Below are 17,637 nucleotides of genomic sequence, written 5' to 3' on the forward strand. Positions count from 1 at the left end.
AAAGAAAAGAGAAGAAGAAACTTCCTTTTTTACAATTTAGTCCTTCCACCAAAAATTTACCATTTTCACCTAGAAATCAAAAGAATTTCCATAGCTACTAAGAGAGAAAAATGTTAAGGAGACTAAGGGGAGTTAGAATATCAAGTTAGATTCAAGAAACAGAAGCTGGAGGAGAGAGAAAAATCAAGTTAAAGATTGAAATCAATAGGACAAGGTAAGAACTTTAAGATTTCAAATATTTTAAGTAGAGTTTCTCATGTAAGGTAATATCAAAAGCATGAAAATGATGTTAAGGTAGAGTTTTCTTATATAAGGTTCTATGTTCTTGATATATTAGTGAAGGGAAGTAAGAGAAAATGATGGGAAATATGGTAGAGAACGGAAATAAGGGTATTATAAACTTGGTAATTAATATGTTGCACTAAAATAGTTTTAAATAGCAACAGTAGTCAAACTTTGGAAAATCACCAAAAATTGTAGAAATTCAATTAGAGGTTGAATAAAATATTAAATTAAAGGTTACTAACTCTAGTTTTTCATAGAAGAAACGACGTGAACAATGGAATTGTAAATTGTGAGCTATAATAAATTTTATGAGACAAGGTTAGGATGATTTTGGGTTCCCCTATTCTAACTTTGGAAAATCATAAAAAATTAGAAAAAAAATAATTAGGTTCTTAAAGTTATATTTTTAAAATTCTGAATGAGTCTATATTCAATAGAAATAAACAAGAACATCATCCAAATCCTGTACAATGAGATAATTAATTTTTAGTAAAGAAGAGTCGGAACTGTTAGACAGCAGAATAGGGGTGACTTTAAAGAATAAACTATACTTATTGGCTAAACCAAAAATTTTGAAAATTTTATGGTAAGAAGATACGTAAGTCTAGTTTCATGGAAAATTATTTGATCTTAATCTCGAGTTCTGTAGCTCAAGATATAAATAATTTAGTGACTATGACACAAATGGACAGTTTTGAATGTACATATAAGTAAATAGTGAAATTATTGATAATGTTACTTGTAGCATGTTATATAAATTAAGGATGTGGAATGGAGAGGAGGAGGAGGAAAATATGTATGAATATTCAGCTAGCATGGCTAATTTGCATGTTTTAGGCTCAGGGACTAAATTGAATAAAAGTAAAATTTTATAGGCAATTTTGTAAAAATGTTGGAAATGACCAATTTGCATGAAATGGATTATTTTATTATTTAAAATTTCAAAATTGAATGGAATTATTAATTTAGTTCAAGATCGGGGAAAAACATATTTTAAGGATTAAATTGAAAAGTGTTGAAATTGTAGAAAATTCTGATATTTTATAGAACTCATAGGTTGTTATCAATTTGTATGAGAATAACGGCTGGAAATAAGGATTAAATTGCAAGAATTTTATTTTTTTGAGCCTAAGGATGAAATCGTCATTAATTAAAAGTTTAAGGGTAAAATGATAATTTTGTTTAGAGCATTAATTAAATGTATTAGAACATGAAATAAATGAAAATGACAATCAAATTTATTTATAAAGATCTGGATGACTCGAATACAAGACTTGAACGTGGAAAAGAAAAGAATCGGATTAATGAAATTATAAACATGAACAAGTAACGAGGTAAGTTAGTGTAACTTGAATTGTATTTTTAAATGCATGAAATATCGATATTATGAATTACCTGATTTATGTTTATGAAGAAATGGCAAGAGAATGATATTTTATCATGACATGTAAATATGTGATTATCTTTGATACGCTGATACAAGGAAATTAAGTATATTGAGACTAGTAATAAATTCAAGTAAAACATGTCAAGAAAAATAAGTATGTTTAAGAGACAATATGTTTGATTTTAATTGGTTCCAAATATGAACGTTAGATGAAATAAAATATCTGATAAATAAATCTGTAACTCCGATAATACTCCGTAACTTTATTCCGGTGATGGATTTGGGTTAGGGGCGTTACAGGAGTTACAAAGTGTTGACCCTTATTTTTAGTCTCATGATGTAGAACATTTACAGTACGTTTGGTTTACTGTAATGGAATAGGGCTGTAATTAAATAGAGCTGTAATGGAATAGAGCTGTAATAAGTAATTCAACTATTTGGTTGAATGGAATAGAATAGAACTGTAATAGTATTCTTGTGTTTGGTTGAATGGAATGATGTTGTAATAGCATAAGGAAAAAAACTAAAATGACCAGAATACCCTTAGCAGAATTTTTTTTAAAGTAGATGATTATTGTTATTGTTATTAAATTTTAATAAGATTATTATTGAAAATAATTTAATAAAAATAATAAATATTTAAACCATATTTTAACATAATTATTATTAAATATAATTTAATAAAAAATATAATTTAGTAACATTCTTTATATAATTATTATTATATGAATTAAAAATCAAAATATATAATACTATAAAAAATATATAATCTACTTTATTATTTTTAAACTACAATACATAATTAATGTGCTAAAATATCATTACTGAAACAAATAATGTAATTATTCTACAACAAAAAATAATTAAATATTAGAAGTAATAAATAACTCATTGTTAAAAAAGTAACAAATAACTTGAGAATTATATTTCACATCCAAGCATAATATTCATATATTAACAAAAAGTTACATGATTGCATTAGTTTATATGTCATAATCCATATATTTTAAAATTTTACATTAAAAAGTTACAACATTGTAATGATATTCTATTATGTCATTATACCATCCAAATATTACAATACATATTAATAAATAGGATAAGTCTGTTTAAAAATATATTTGCTTATGTATAAGTAAATATTTATCAAGCATTTAGTAGTGTATAATAATAATATCATTTTCAAAGTTTCAAAGTTTGTTGCAACTGAAATTCGATCTTTATTTTCAAAGAATTTCATGTTTATTTATATAAATACAATTATCCAAATAAATGTTTATTTGAATACTTACATCTTTTAACAATAGATATAATTGTTCAAATAAGTTTAAAAGGCACAAATTTTAATAACTAAGAAACATAACTCAATACTTATACTCCTTTTGTTTTATATTTGCCCTTGGCCTTTACATCTATCCAATTCTGGTCATAACGGTAGAATGTAATGAAGAATAACGACTGATGGAAGCAACGCAGAAATCGTGCATCCAAAAGAAACAAATTCTGTAATAGGAAAAACAATAAAAAAGACAATGAAAATTGAAAAGACCAATTTGATCAAATTAGTGCATATGAAAACAGGTTCAAAAATCAGTTGGTCGGCAATAGTTGTTGAAAAGAAGAATCATATAACACAACCTCATGTCCTCTGATAAAAAAAAGCCCCATAATAATCCCAGTTTGTAGTATATGAACCAAAAAGCACTTGCCTGCTAACTGTAATGGTAAAATCCTCACTTTCAAAAAAAGTTTCCAAAAAGAAGAAATAAAGTAGAAGAATCATATCTTATGCTGCTTAATATTCTATAAAATTCCTATTAAGTCCTACAACTAAGTTCAAGAGATTCATAGTGATTAAGCCGAGACTACTTTGTTCACATGTTTTGTATAAAACTATCCATGCATGCTAGAATCCACAAAATAGACATCCGGAATTACTGAAGTTATCCACACAAGCATTTAGAATAGAAATGAAGAGAACCATGAATATCTAAAACCATGAAAAGAGAATCAGAAGTTGTCAGTCCCGTTCATTAATAATTTACTGACAGAAGACTAGACTTGTTCACCTCTTGAATGGTTTGAAAATATGAATGAACTACCAAATCAAGCTATAAGTCAAATAACTTGGATTGTACAAGAGATTATTAACATCTTCATAAAAGGTTAAACCCAAATAAAAAGACTAAGCATACCTAGATCACAATTTGAAACAAATCAATGAACAGATTGAGATCCAAGGCTCAAGTAACAGAAGTTCCCAATGATTAAAGATGTTTATTCAATATTTTCAAGCTCCTTTTATGGCTGACACAAAAAATTGTAGATTACCATAACTTTCCAAATAAGAAAAACACCATACAAAAAGACAACTAAAGAACCAATTTAACATCCCAAATCAAGAAGGAAAAGAGAATAAAAAGAAGTGCATTCATTATTTTTCAGCAACAAAATACCAATCAAATTAATGAATAAGTATGCATGATCCAAGTCCAACATTGAATTTAATTAGCATGAGACCTTCAAAAAAGAAATTAGTAATGAGAATATTATCCATCATTCCATTGTATATTCTTCATTGTTTATTTAGGATTTGTATTTTGAGGAGTATAAGTCGGTTTATTCTATATTCAAATCGATGTCTCAACTATTATTTAGACAGATATTTGAATATACATATAAATAAAATAATTTAACAATAGTTTATAAACAAAGTGTAAGTCAAAGAGAGAAATCAATGGCCTCTTGAAAAATCGTATAAAGACTCTGAAGCATACTTTTATGAGTGTTACGACCTTTTCAATTGCAGAAGTGGTTTTGCTTGGAGTCCAGACACTAAAATGTGGACTGCTAAGCTTGAACTATGGAAAGCACTTGTGAAGGTTGGTAAAATGTTCTTGTCCAAGTTATCTGCTTCTTGTGCTTGGTTATTACGGAACTAATTTCCAGTTCGTGCTGTCTTGTTTGTCAGTTAAAACCTGATGCAAAAAAATGGATGATTACAGGAATTGCTAATTATGATATACTTGTGATGCTTTTTGCTAAAGATAGAGAGAAGAGGAAATGAGCTAAAAGGGGTCAATTGGGCTGCTCAATAGGTGGCCGAGTATTTGATGGTATCCCTTTGCAAGATGTAGTTGGTGCAAGTATGGAGGGAAAAGACACGAATGATACCAGTCAACAACATCATTGAAAGGGAAAAAACGAAAGGCGACAAGAGTTGAAGTATTTGAAAGGGAGTTTAAAAAGTATAAGGGAAGCAATTAAAGATGTTGCAGAAGCAATCAGGGAGGGGAATGTTATAGCCGAGAGAGGACAACTACGTGTTTACTCAAAGCAGGAAGTATTTGCAGAATTAGTGAACATAGGGCATATATTTTCCTTATTGCAAACGCTGGGAGCTGAGAAGCGAAAGGAATTTTTATTGCAGCTGATGCATAATAGTTCTGGATATTTGGCATATTAAAATTTATTGGCTGGTTAGGATTCTTTTTTCTTTCATTAGCCTTGAATGGGATGGCAAGCAGGGATAATGTACATAAGATATGATGCTTCATAATTTATGGTGTGTTATAGTAGAGCTATTTGAATTCTTTCTTTTGGGTACATTAGTTGATTACTACAGCAGCCATATATTAAAGCAAATGGCATTAATGCCTCAACACAAGCTGCAATAATAAGTCAAATCAACAATTCATTCTATCATCTCCACCTTTCTAACCTATGGCACTATGTTGTATTGCAAAGAACAAACACCTGCATAGAATGTTTAAAAATAAAAAAAACACAAGCAATCATGTGTAGAATGTCTAAGGAAATTTTTTGGTGTTACTGTACACTTCCGATACATTATTAATATTAATGAAATAAACAAGCCATTCACTACCTGTGTATGAGCAAAAAAGGTTTTGTTCCCTTGACTGAAGCCCTTTCCAATTGATCCAATTTCCATGACCTTTTCCAAGCAATCAAATAAAAAATTGATATTTATATCTATGAAGGAGCAAACTTGACATGATCACAGGGCAACTACATAACACAGAAGAAGCAAAAAAGAAGGATCGATTACTTCACAACATACACACCCACACAGGTAATCTTAATTGATCAAAGTAAGAGAACAATAGCCAAAGAAACCCCTTCCAATGACATAGTGAAAAACAAGATCAACTAAAGGAGAAGAATACCAACTGAATAGTGAGTTATTGAGACCACGAACAGCATCTGACTACTGATCAAGTTCAAGAAAAAATCTTCTACTACCAAGGTAACCCCAGGCCTCACCAGCGAAAACAATAAAGACAAGCTGCATTAAATTTATAGAAACATTAACAAAAAAAAAAACTTATCTTGGAGATTGACACCTTCCAGAAATGTAGCTAGGGAGAACGTCATAGAAAGCTTGTTTATTAAGGTTCTCTAAACCATCTATATGAGAAAGGGCATCAACTGCTGCATTTTTGTTGAGAGGAAATTGAAACCGTTGACCCTGATTTCAACCGGAGCTTGAGGATAATGAGAATCGATGGAATTCACCGGTAGGTAAAATTTTGATAACTTTTAATTTGAAATTGAATCTGGGTTCAAGCTTGGATGGGGTTGGAAATGATGCTTCAGACGTGAAAAAGAGGGAGAAGGCTGGAACGAAATGGGAATCAGACTGAAAAAAAGAAGAAAATGCTCAGATGTGCGAAGGGTAAAGTGGAACAATTTTCACGCTGAATAGGTATTCCCTTGGGGGAGTGCTGAATTGTAAACGGTGATTTTGCCTTGAATAAGGTTGTAAGGAATATGGATGTAATAGCCTATTCATCCAACCAAACAATGGAATAGGGTTGGGCCCACTGAATAAGGCTGTAATGGTTTAGCATTACAGCCAACCAAACAGGCTGTTATTATCACCTCCATACATGCCACAAAGAGTTGTTATAGTTGAATGATAACATTGCCACATCTTAGAAACAACAAAAACCCTCTTAAACCAAGCTTCTCTTCTGTCTGAATTTTGTAGTTTTGCCTGTCATCATGTTGTATAATTGATTAACCATCTTCTTACCCCAAACCTTCAAAATGGCTCACCATATAAAAAAAACTATTTATAAAAGAACTCACTTTATACAAACCTACGAGTTTTATGGTGTCTTTGATATTCATGGCTAAAATCATACACAAAATAAATTACAACCACACATAAAACCTTTTGTATATTTAGGTTTCTCTTGAACTTACCATTGTAATTATTTATAAAACCTTTTGTATATTTAGCTTTGACACAACCACCTTCAAAAATTGTCTCATGATGTTCAACTATTTGAAGATATTTTTTCTTTTGCAACTATTTTTTCTAATTTCAATCAAATATTGATTGGTGCACACTTTTAGCTACCAAAAACACACCAAATCTTCCTCATATATCACTTGATTATCATTAACAATCCACAACCATCAACTTCCCCAACACTCATTGCACAAGGTTCTTCGTTGCCTACTAAAGAATAGTTGTGTCAATCGACTTCAGGTACATCTTCTCCCTCTTACTTCAACCAACCACATCCACCTAACCTGACCCAACCTCTTCTCACTTATAGTCGACAACCTAAACTATCCAATTCATCTCAACTCAATTCTCATACACAAGTCCCAAAAGTCATAGGATGATTCGAAGTTGTTTTAAGCTTCAGAAGACGATTTTTTTTACTTAGGATGCTCTAGACCAAACCCTAAATTTAGGCAGCAAGCTAGATGCTTGAACTTGAAATATTCAACAAAAAAGATGATTAATAGAATGATAATGGACGAATGAAATAAAAACCATAAGTAAATAAAGAAAACAAAAACTAAAGGTGGAAAATGGAATAGATAAATCGATGGAGATGGATAGATGAATAAATACTCGATTGAACCCTTCGAAAAATATTCTCGACAGACTTAATCAACAGTTCTAACTAACTCTCCAAAAAAGAGTTCTTGGCAACCTAAAGTGCGAAAAACTTCCCCCAAAATCTTGAATATGATTAAATAAAATGAATATTTTAAATAAAAACAAAAATTGAATCTTACAAAATAAAATACTCCAAAAAGTGCTTTATTAAAATAATCAAAATTGCCTTAACTAATGAATAGTTAAAAACAAACTTACAATTTAATCAAATTTCTAATTTGGCTAAACAAGAAGTATTTCTAGTTTAACTAGACTTTCTTACTAACTAAGAAATATAAAACTTTTAAACAATTCAAAATACGTAAAAATATCTTAAATTTTAGAATAAATAAATATAAAAATTATAAAAATTAATAAATACAATATTGGGTTAATACATAATCAAAATTAAGCCTTAAAATTGAAATCAATATGATTTAAACACAAATCAAAACCAAAAAACTAGTAATTCTCGTAATAATTCCTTCCAAAAATTTTCGCTTGCGTAGTCTTTACTAAAATAGTTATAACTTGAGCTCTAAAACTCGAAATCAGGTGATTCAAAGTGCATTTTTGAAGATAAGAGATGGCTCTTTCATTGGTCACAAGACATCTTGACCCAAAAATACTTGGATTCCATCCAAAAATGTGTCACAATTCAACTAATTTTCTAAAGTAAAAAATTGGCAACTTTAGTGAATTGATTGAATTGAATTAATTTCTCCCTATTCTTGCATGTTGAATCAATCATTGACGCTCAATAAATTATTCCAAGCATGTTAGCACCCACAATTTTTTATTTTGAACCAAGATTTCAAAGAATTGAATTCGTGATTTTTTTTAAGCTCGATCATGTCTCCTTTAAGCTTGTTACGTCCATTTGTCACGAACTATTGTACAATCAAGTTCATTTTCTCTTGAATCTGCTTCAATCTTGTGCAAGTGATTGAACCTTGTCGTCGCATATCATTGTTGGACCACTGGCAACCTCTTGGTACCGAACCACCGCCAGTTTCTTGCTGGTGTACCCGGGTCGAATTTGCATCGTATCAATTGGTCTGGATGCATCATAGTTCTCCGAGTTTCGTCGAAAAATTATAGGTTACAAAAATCTTATCTCATTTTTCGGCTTACATATTTTATTCTAAAATAATAAAATTAAACCCTGCGTGGAGATGATAGTCCACGATCTAATTTATACATGCTCGAGAGATTAATAAAATTACATTTAAGTTTCTAAGAATCACAATTTTGACAAAATTACTTTATATACTAATAATAAAACAATGTCATACATTCATTCACATATATTCCCCTAGACATGCATACAATTACAATAATATCACATTTTATCAAAATTAATCACACACGAAGAAGAGAGCATTTTGGTCTAGGTTTATACTATAAACATAGCACAACCTAACGCTCTGATATTAATTGTTGGAAAAAATTCGATTTCAAAACAACTTCCTTATACAGCGAAAAATAAATATTTTGAAAACCAAGCCGATTTCTGATATTTATAGCAATAAACCTTTTACCAAAACCACACCTATGTTTTCGGCTAAACGGATCTTCGTTGTTCCCAAATTTTAACCAAATGACCTTCTTTGTTATTCTTGTACTATGAACTATTTAGGCTGTGGGCTCGAACATTTTCAATCAAACACAACCAGAAATAGTTTACTTTACTTTTAGTGTGAAAGCAAAACTTCTCTCAACAGATATTGACAGAATTATTATTCCGAAAAATAGAATTGATACTTAGAGAATAAACTCTCACTATTTTTGGGCAGAATAATAATATCTCAAAGTTGTGTATTTAGCCCTACCAATGTCATTTATTTATAGGGAGAAGAGGTAAAACCCTTTTTGAATTGTAGAAGTCTATTTTAATAGAAAGACGAACTTTTAGTCTAACTAGGATTAGGTAGGGCGAAAACCCTAGTTAAACAAACTAGGGTTTGTCATCCCTCTCTTTAAACATGAAAGGCTTTTGGGCCTCTCCAATATCGAGTCCAATTACAACTACTTCCTGGACTTTTAACCCAGTATTTTATAATTTGATCCAACCCGATATTTGTTTTTCTATTTCCCAAAATAAACAACTTAAATAAATTAGTTTCTCAATTAAATAATTTTCTCAACCCAAATTTAATTGCATTAAAATCATGATTTTACCGTAAAAGAATCTATGAGAAAATATATTTAATATTTCTATATTCGATGGATTTACAATGACCAAATGATTTATTTCCATTTTTGAACTTCATTTAATTCAAAAACCATAAATTCATTTCCAAGTCATTTTCATTTTGAAAAAAAACCATATTCACTTTCAAATGTTTCTCATTTCTCTATTTTTATCATTTCTATCCATTTATATTCATTTGATTAAACATGTAGTTCATTTCTAGTTTCAACGAAAGCAACTCGATTAGTGCTCGTCCAATGACCTTGTCATAAGTGTGTTACCTTCGTAGAATATCCTTAATCTCTTTGGGATAAATTCGTTCTCCTAATATGATCCTATTTTATCTCATAGTAATCATTACATCTTCCTTCATGACAAATAAATTACTATCAAATAGTAATCAAGTCATTCATCACAAAGATAAAAGACCCGCAGCAACATTTACTTTTCATCAACCATGTAATGCCAATGAGAGGATATCATTTACCCATGTCTCGGGCTATGAATTCCACTATTGTGAATGACACTACATACTACAGAAGTCGCATACCCAACAAACCAGCTTTTGGTTCCTTATCTATTCGAACTCAGGCTTTTACTTATATCAAAGTATAAAAGTCACACGTACATAGTCTTTCATCCACTCAAGATTTAGGTATATCACACTTTTAACGTAACAAGTGACTAAGTACATAAACGAATTCAGGATCTATTCTTCTTGGGTCCCATCTGGTTACTGTCAGTCTAGTCAATCACATCTATGTCTCTATTTTTTAGGAGCCATTCGCTCCAATGCCCAAGATAAGGTATCTCCCCAATTGGACTTGATAGATGACATATTAGTCTTTCAATCAGTTTGCTCATTTTCTATTAGATTAAGGACATGTTTAGGTTCTTCTAGTAAATAAGCTTTCTTTCTATATTACGATCCGACCACTTAATATCGCTTAGTATTTGTTTAAACATTAGACAACAGCGAGCCAATATTTGCTTCTATTTTACTTTACATGCGAAAATCACATAAAGACAATTATACAAAGTATATTAATGTAATCCATGAATTGTATTATTAACCAATTTGTTCAAAAAAATTACAAGTTTACAAACAAATATACTACACTCAAGGCACCAGATCCAACAATCCTTTAATATGTCCAAATCGCTTTGGCAGAATCACAACTCTCTGGTTGCTTATAAAGAGTATTAGTCATGATTGCCAACATACAGTAACGAGCTATATCATTAGATTCTTTCCAGCAATTTCTAGCCTCAACTTGGTTGGTCGAAGGGCAATTATCATCAAGAACTGTCTTGAGTTTCTCATAGCTTAAGACAATCATGAGGTTTATTTTCCACTCCTTATAGTTATTTCTATTCAATTTTATTCTCAGAATGATTATTCAATAAACGATTTGGTGTCATTTTTGAACTGAAATTAAAAAAAAAGTTCATTTATTAATATCTTTGTGTTAAACAAATATTTTGAAAAACTTTTGCAACATTCAATATGCATTAAGATGATGCATACGTCTTACATTAAACCTTAAATAAATATTAAAAATTGTTGCAATGATAATTTCTACACCCATTGAATTAAGTCATCTTAGGGCAATGTTAATCAACTAGTAAGAACATGGATTTCCATCCAATTAATTATTGGATATGGTGCCCTTAGTGTAATATTTTCGTCTATATACTCAAACAAATTAGTTTAATAATATTTTCTATGAATTACATTAATAACCTTTATATATTATCATTAATGGTTTTTGCACGCAAAGCCAAATGGAAGTAAATATTGACTCACTAGTTATTTAATGTTTAAGTAACACTAAGCGATATTATGTGGTCGGACCATAATACGGAAAGACAACTTATATAAGTAGATTAACCTAAACATGTCCTTAGTCTAATTGGAAATAAGAAAATAGATTGAAAGAATAATATTCTGTCTATCAGGACCAATTGGGGAGATTTTTTTTCTTGAGCATAGGACCAAATGACTCCTAAAAGATAGAGACATATATGTGGCTAACTGGACTGATAGTACATCAGACATGACCGAAGAAGAATATATCCTGAATCTGTTTATGGATTTATTCACTTGTGATGTTTGTAATGTGGCACATCTTAATCTTGAGTAGATGATGGACTATGTATGTCTGACTCATATACTTTGATTTTAAGTAAAAGCCTGAGTTCAAATAAATAAGGAACCGAAAGCTAGTGTGTTAGGTATATGACTTCTGCAATATGTAGTATCATTCACAAAAGTAAAATTCATAGCCCAAGAAATGGGTAAATGATAACCTTTCATTGACATTATATGATAGATGAAAAGTAAATGTGCTCATGGATTGTTTATCTTTGTGATAAATGACTTAATTACTATTTGGTAGTAATTGATTTTTCATGAAGGAAGATGTAATGATTACCATAAGATAAAATATAATCATATTAGGAGAATAAAATTATCTCAAAGAGATTAAGGATATCTTATGATGGTAATACACTTATAACATGGTCATTGGGCGAGCACTAATGAAGTAGCTTTCATAATGGAATGTAATTAAGGAGAGCTTAGTCATGATACTATAGTGGAATGACTTCGTGACTAAATGAGTTTAAAATTAATAGGTGAAAAGTTGGAACTTAAGTATAAATCATTTGATCCCTAATAATATATGTTCAATCAGTCCCTTCGTTAGCTTTTTGAAACCAAAAATGAATTGCATGTAGAACCAAATGAACGTAAATGAATTGAAATGATAAAGTTTGAGAAATGAGTTACATTTGGAAATGAATGTGTTTCTTACTGAGTACGGAAATTACCTAAGAATTAGTTTAAGTTTTTCGAAATATTATTTAATTAAATAATTGAAGTTCGAAAATGGAATTAAATTAATTGGTCATTATGAATCCATTGAAAATTAAATATATTTTCTCATAGATTCTTTTACGGTAAAATTGTTATGACTTTAACGTAATTAGAATTGGGTTGAGAAAATTACTGAATTGGGAAATTAATTTATCTAATTAAATTAATTTAATAAATAAAATTTATTTTAGGAAATAGAAAAACATGTATTGGGTTAGATTAAATTATAAAGTGCTAGGTTAAAAATCTAGAAAGCACATATAATTTGACCTAATACAGGAGAGGCCTAGAAACCTCACTCCTAGTAGAACTGGGGGACTAGTATTTCTATTAGATAAGTATTATTTCTTTCTAATAATTCAACCGAGATTCTTCTATCTCTCCATATAAATAGATGACACTGGTAGGGCTAAAAAAACACAACTTTGAGATATTGTCCGAAAATAGTGAGAATTTATTTTCTAAGTATAAATTCTATTTTCTAGGAATAACAATTCTACCAGTTTCAATTGAGAGAAATATTTACATTCCTACTCGAAGTAAGAAAATTGTTTTTGCTTACGTGTTTGATTCATAATTGTTCGAACCCACACTTGGAGCGATTTGTGGTACGTGAATAGTGGAGAAGGTCGTTTGGTTAAAATTCGGGAATGCACAGGATTCGTTTCGTACAAAACACATGTACTTTTCTAGAAAATTTTGTCGCTATAAATATCACAAACCGACTTGGCTTTCAAATTTTTAAATTTTCGTTGTAATAGAAAACCATTTTTAAACTAAATTTTTTCCAGCATTAATACTTTAACATAAATTCTTAGGTATTCACATGTACTAGTAATCATTTCTCGTTTGGTCATCATTCTAACTTAAGTAAAGCTTCGTCACAGAAAAAAAAACTTCCTTAGTGAATTCCACACGATAATACCTACCTTAAGATTGACAAATTATCATATGCTATTACAAGATAGTTATCTCTTTTTAGGAAATCTCCTCAGTGAAATCCACATGACAATACTTACCTCAGGACCGACAAATTATCATGTCATCACAGGAGACCATTGATGGAAGCTGTAGGTCTTTTTTAGAGACCTTCTGTAGGTCTTTTTTAGAGACCTTCTCCCACACAATCTTATAGAAAACATGCAATATTTTTACTTTTGAGTTCAATCATGAATATGATTAAAATGTCATGACAAGTATACGTGACATTCTTTTCCTCAACTATATGACATGCTTGTCATGCATATGCATGAACACACTTTTTTAGTCACTTTAAATATCATCATGCTATCTTTGGGTCTTATGGTGAAAGCCAAATATCTTAGTTTGGGTTTCCCAAAATCCAAAAGACTAGAAAAATCATCAAAAAGATCTACTATTGAACTGTCATCACCACAACGAGTCATTGCTGTCGTCGCCGATGCCACCGTCATTGCCATCGATCGGTAATGGTCAACCTACAATTGATCTTTTTCCTATTGTTTGAGTCGGGTTTGCATCATCTCGATCGATTTTGGATATGTATCAGTTCTCTGTGTTTCATCGAAAAATTAGGTTAAATAACCTTAAGTCCATTTCTGGCTCACATGAATAATTCTAAAAAATAAAATAAAACCTACATAAAGTTGATAGTCCATGATCTAATTACATATCTCAAAATTTATTAAAATCTAAAATTACACCTAATCTACTTTCTAAAAATCAGAACTTTGACTAAATTACTTTATCATATATATAATTAAATAATTAAATACATTCATTCACATATATACATAACCTAAAACATGCACAACCTAGTAGCACAAATGATGAAATTATTAACATAAGAGCCAAGTTGCACTTTTTTATAACATACAAGGACTAATTTGTCTATTTTTTAAGTAAATGGGCAAAATATAATCCAACTCCTAATATAAGAACTTTCATGATTCTTTTACTGGCAACTTCCATTGTCCCATGAGAATAGCCCAATCAAAATCTTAAATTGAAGTTTTTTTATAAAAAACTTACAATTTTAATAATTAGACTGATATTTTCAAATAAAAAAAATGAGGATTGAATTTTTAATTTTAGAATACAAGAACGAAATATCAAATTTTGTTGAAGTATAAAAACTAAATGAAGAATTAGGATTGTTGCCAATTCTAGATTCTTTTAAGTGCTAAAGTTTAAGTCCATTATACATCGTGGGTCTTGTGTTTTAGTTATATAGTGTTGTCATTAGACTTATTTATGGGCTGGATTATTTCCCTAGGCTCAAAGGTTCATTTGAAACTTGGAAGGGTTTAGATAAAAATATTAAGTCTGAAAAATGAGCTTCGATAAAAAAATTAGACTTGTTTAAAATATGGGTCGGGCTCAGGCTTGAATATTTAAGGCTCGAGTTCGGTTTGGCACAACATATTTTTAAGTTTATAATATTTTATATTATGTTATTTTTATATATTATATAATTAGAACACATTAGAAAAATAAATATATCCTAAATATATAATACTATTAGAATATAAGTATTAAAATAATGTTAAGATGATTATATAAAAAAATAAAAAATTATAAAATAAAATAATATAAATATTTTAAAAAATTAAAAATAATATAAACGAACCTAAATGGGTTTAGAAAATTGTTTTGTAAATGCAATTCTGGTTGTCATATATGAGTTTTGAATCGAATTAGATAGAGTCAAAACACCCATATTTCCAAAACCCTAAATCCCTATAAAGCGGAACTATATATACTTGTTATACTCACTTATTTCCTCCTCTTTAGCTCTTTGGCCTCTCACTGTTTTCCTTCAAAACCCTAATAGCTGTCCTCGCCTCCTGAACGTGTTCGAAAATGGCCGGTTCTGAGGGATTGACTCTACGTGGCACCATGCGTGCCCACACCGACATGGTGACAGCCATTGCTACTCCCATCGATAACTCCGACATGATCGTCACTTCCTCCCGCGACAAATCCATCATCCTTTGGCACTTAACCAAGGACGAAAAGACCTACGGTGTCCCTCGTCGTCGTCTCACCGGTCACTCTCACTTCGTCCAAGACGTTGTCCTCTCTTCCGATTCTCAGTTCGCTCTCTCTGGTTCCTGGGATGGTGAGCTTCGTCTCTGGGACTTATCTGCCGGTATCTCAGCTCGCCGTTTTGTCGGCCACACCAAAGATGTTCTCTCCGTTGCCTTTTCAATTGACAACCGTCAAATTGTTTCTGCTTCTCGAGATCGAACTATCAAGCTATGGAATACCCTTGGAGAATGTAAATACACAATCCAAGAAGGTGACGCTCATACCGACTGGGTTAGCTGCGTTCGTTTCAGCCCAAATACTCTTCAACCCACCATTGTTTCAGCTTCATGGGACAAGACTGTTAAAGTTTGGAACCTGACCAACTGTAAGATTCGTAACACCTTGGCCGGACACTCCGGTTATGTGAATACGGTGGCGGTTTCACCTGATGGGTCTTTGTGTGCCAGTGGAGGAAAAGATGGAGTGATTCTGTTGTGGGATTTGGCTGAAGGAAAGAAGCTTTATAGTCTTGATGCAGGTTCCGTCATTCACTCGCTTTGCTTTAGTCCTAATAGGTACTGGCTTTGCGCAGCCACCGAGCAGGGTATCAAGATCTGGGATCTGGAGAGTAAGAGCATAGTGGAGGACTTGAAGGTTGATCTTAAGGCTGAGGCTGAGAAGTCTGACGTCACTGACATCGGAAATAAGAAGAAGGTAATAATGCTTTCTCATCCTTTGCTATTCTATATTATGGGCTTTCCTTTTTGGTTTCAAGATGATAAGTAATTTGAATGCTATGTTTTGGTTGGAAATTTTAGGTGCAACTTGATTTATTGTGAATAATTGGCTTTTGGATTTTATGATGATGGTATAGATTCCTTGTTTTTATGAAGTGAACTGAACGTAACTTGTAGATGGAAATTAGGCTAGGCTGCTTGGTCAATTCCATTTTACCATAAATTTGTTTATTAAGACAATCAAGTTAGATACCCCACTTGTTTTTATGAATTGTACTGAATCTGTTTCTTGAGTGTATAACTACTAGGTTTTATCTTGTTTGTGAATTGTGAATTATGAATATGGAGTTATTTGCTCGTTACATATTGCGGTATCTATTTTGCTAATCAGGTAAAAGTACCGTAGTAGTAGTCGGATTAAATTCACCTAAATGCTCATGTTTCTTTTATTCAGTTTATTGTTTCAAAACATGCCATTGTTAGTATTTGTACTTTGACAAGCTTTTGCCCTTAAGTTGTGATGTAAGACTTTCTTTAAAATCATTTGTATAATTCTAGATTGATATTTGGTTTAAGAGTTCATTAATTGTTAGGAAAATGATGGAATTATTTTCCATGTATTGCAGGTCATATACTGCACTAGCTTGAACTGGAGTGCCGATGGAAGCACCTTGTTTAGTGGGTACACTGATGGTGTAATCAGAGTTTGGGGGATTGGTCGTTACTAGATATGCTTGTCTTGAGTTAAGATTTTGTTTCAAATGTCGGAAGGTTTTTTGGTTTATTTTCTTAATATGGTTGGATATTGAGGCCTTGCCCTCTTCTATTCTAATTTGGTTTGGTTTATTTAATTACCGGCTTAGGTTTGAATTGAATGGAGTATAATTTTCTCAGTTTTGCTTGCTTCCTTTTTTATATCATGATTCAATAATAATAATAATAGTATTATGTGAAAAACTTGTTAAGTGTAGTTTTTCAGAAATCTGTGTTGCCTTTGGTCCGTCGACATTGTTGCTAGGCTGGATCCAACAGTGGTCCTCAATTCGAACGGGTTTCGTAGCCCACTCTCTCGCCTATGAGATCACCAAAAGGCATGAGCGCTCATTGTTGGGCATTTGGTTGGCCAAATAGGTTTACAATCTGGACATGAAGTCCATTTATGGAAAATGCCTCGTACGGCCTTACATGACCGCTTGCACCCTTGACAATAATTGAAGGTGACAAACT

At 31.2% G+C, this 17,637-nt stretch overlaps 1 protein-coding gene and 1 long non-coding RNA gene across 2 annotated transcripts; one reads left to right on the forward strand and one right to left on the reverse strand.

Annotated features, from left to right (window-relative positions):
• Nucleotides 1-4,241: 4,241 nt before the first annotated feature.
• LOC107926726 (uncharacterized) lies at nt 4,242-6,818 on the reverse strand. Its single transcript, XR_001692248.2, has 2 exons — nt 5,559-6,818; nt 4,242-4,650 (listed from the first exon to the last, which is right to left on the reverse strand). It is a non-coding gene; the product is annotated as an uncharacterized lncRNA (long non-coding RNA).
• An 8,479-nt stretch (nt 6,819-15,297) lies between these two features.
• Nucleotides 15,298-17,261, forward strand: LOC107926705 (guanine nucleotide-binding protein subunit beta-like protein). The gene is made up of 2 exons (XM_041117479.1): nt 15,298-16,387; nt 17,037-17,261. The coding sequence occupies exons 1-2, from the start codon at nt 15,506-15,508 to the stop codon at nt 17,136-17,138; spliced, it is 984 nt and encodes a 327-aa protein (XP_040973413.1). The 5' UTR covers nt 15,298-15,505; the 3' UTR covers nt 17,139-17,261.
• The last annotated feature ends 376 nt before the right edge of the window (nt 17,262-17,637 follow it).

The sequence above is a fragment of the Gossypium hirsutum genome, chromosome A07 (genome assembly GCF_007990345.1).
Source record: "Gossypium hirsutum isolate 1008001.06 chromosome A07, Gossypium_hirsutum_v2.1, whole genome shotgun sequence".
Taxonomy (NCBI): Eukaryota; Viridiplantae; Streptophyta; class Magnoliopsida; order Malvales; family Malvaceae; genus Gossypium; species Gossypium hirsutum.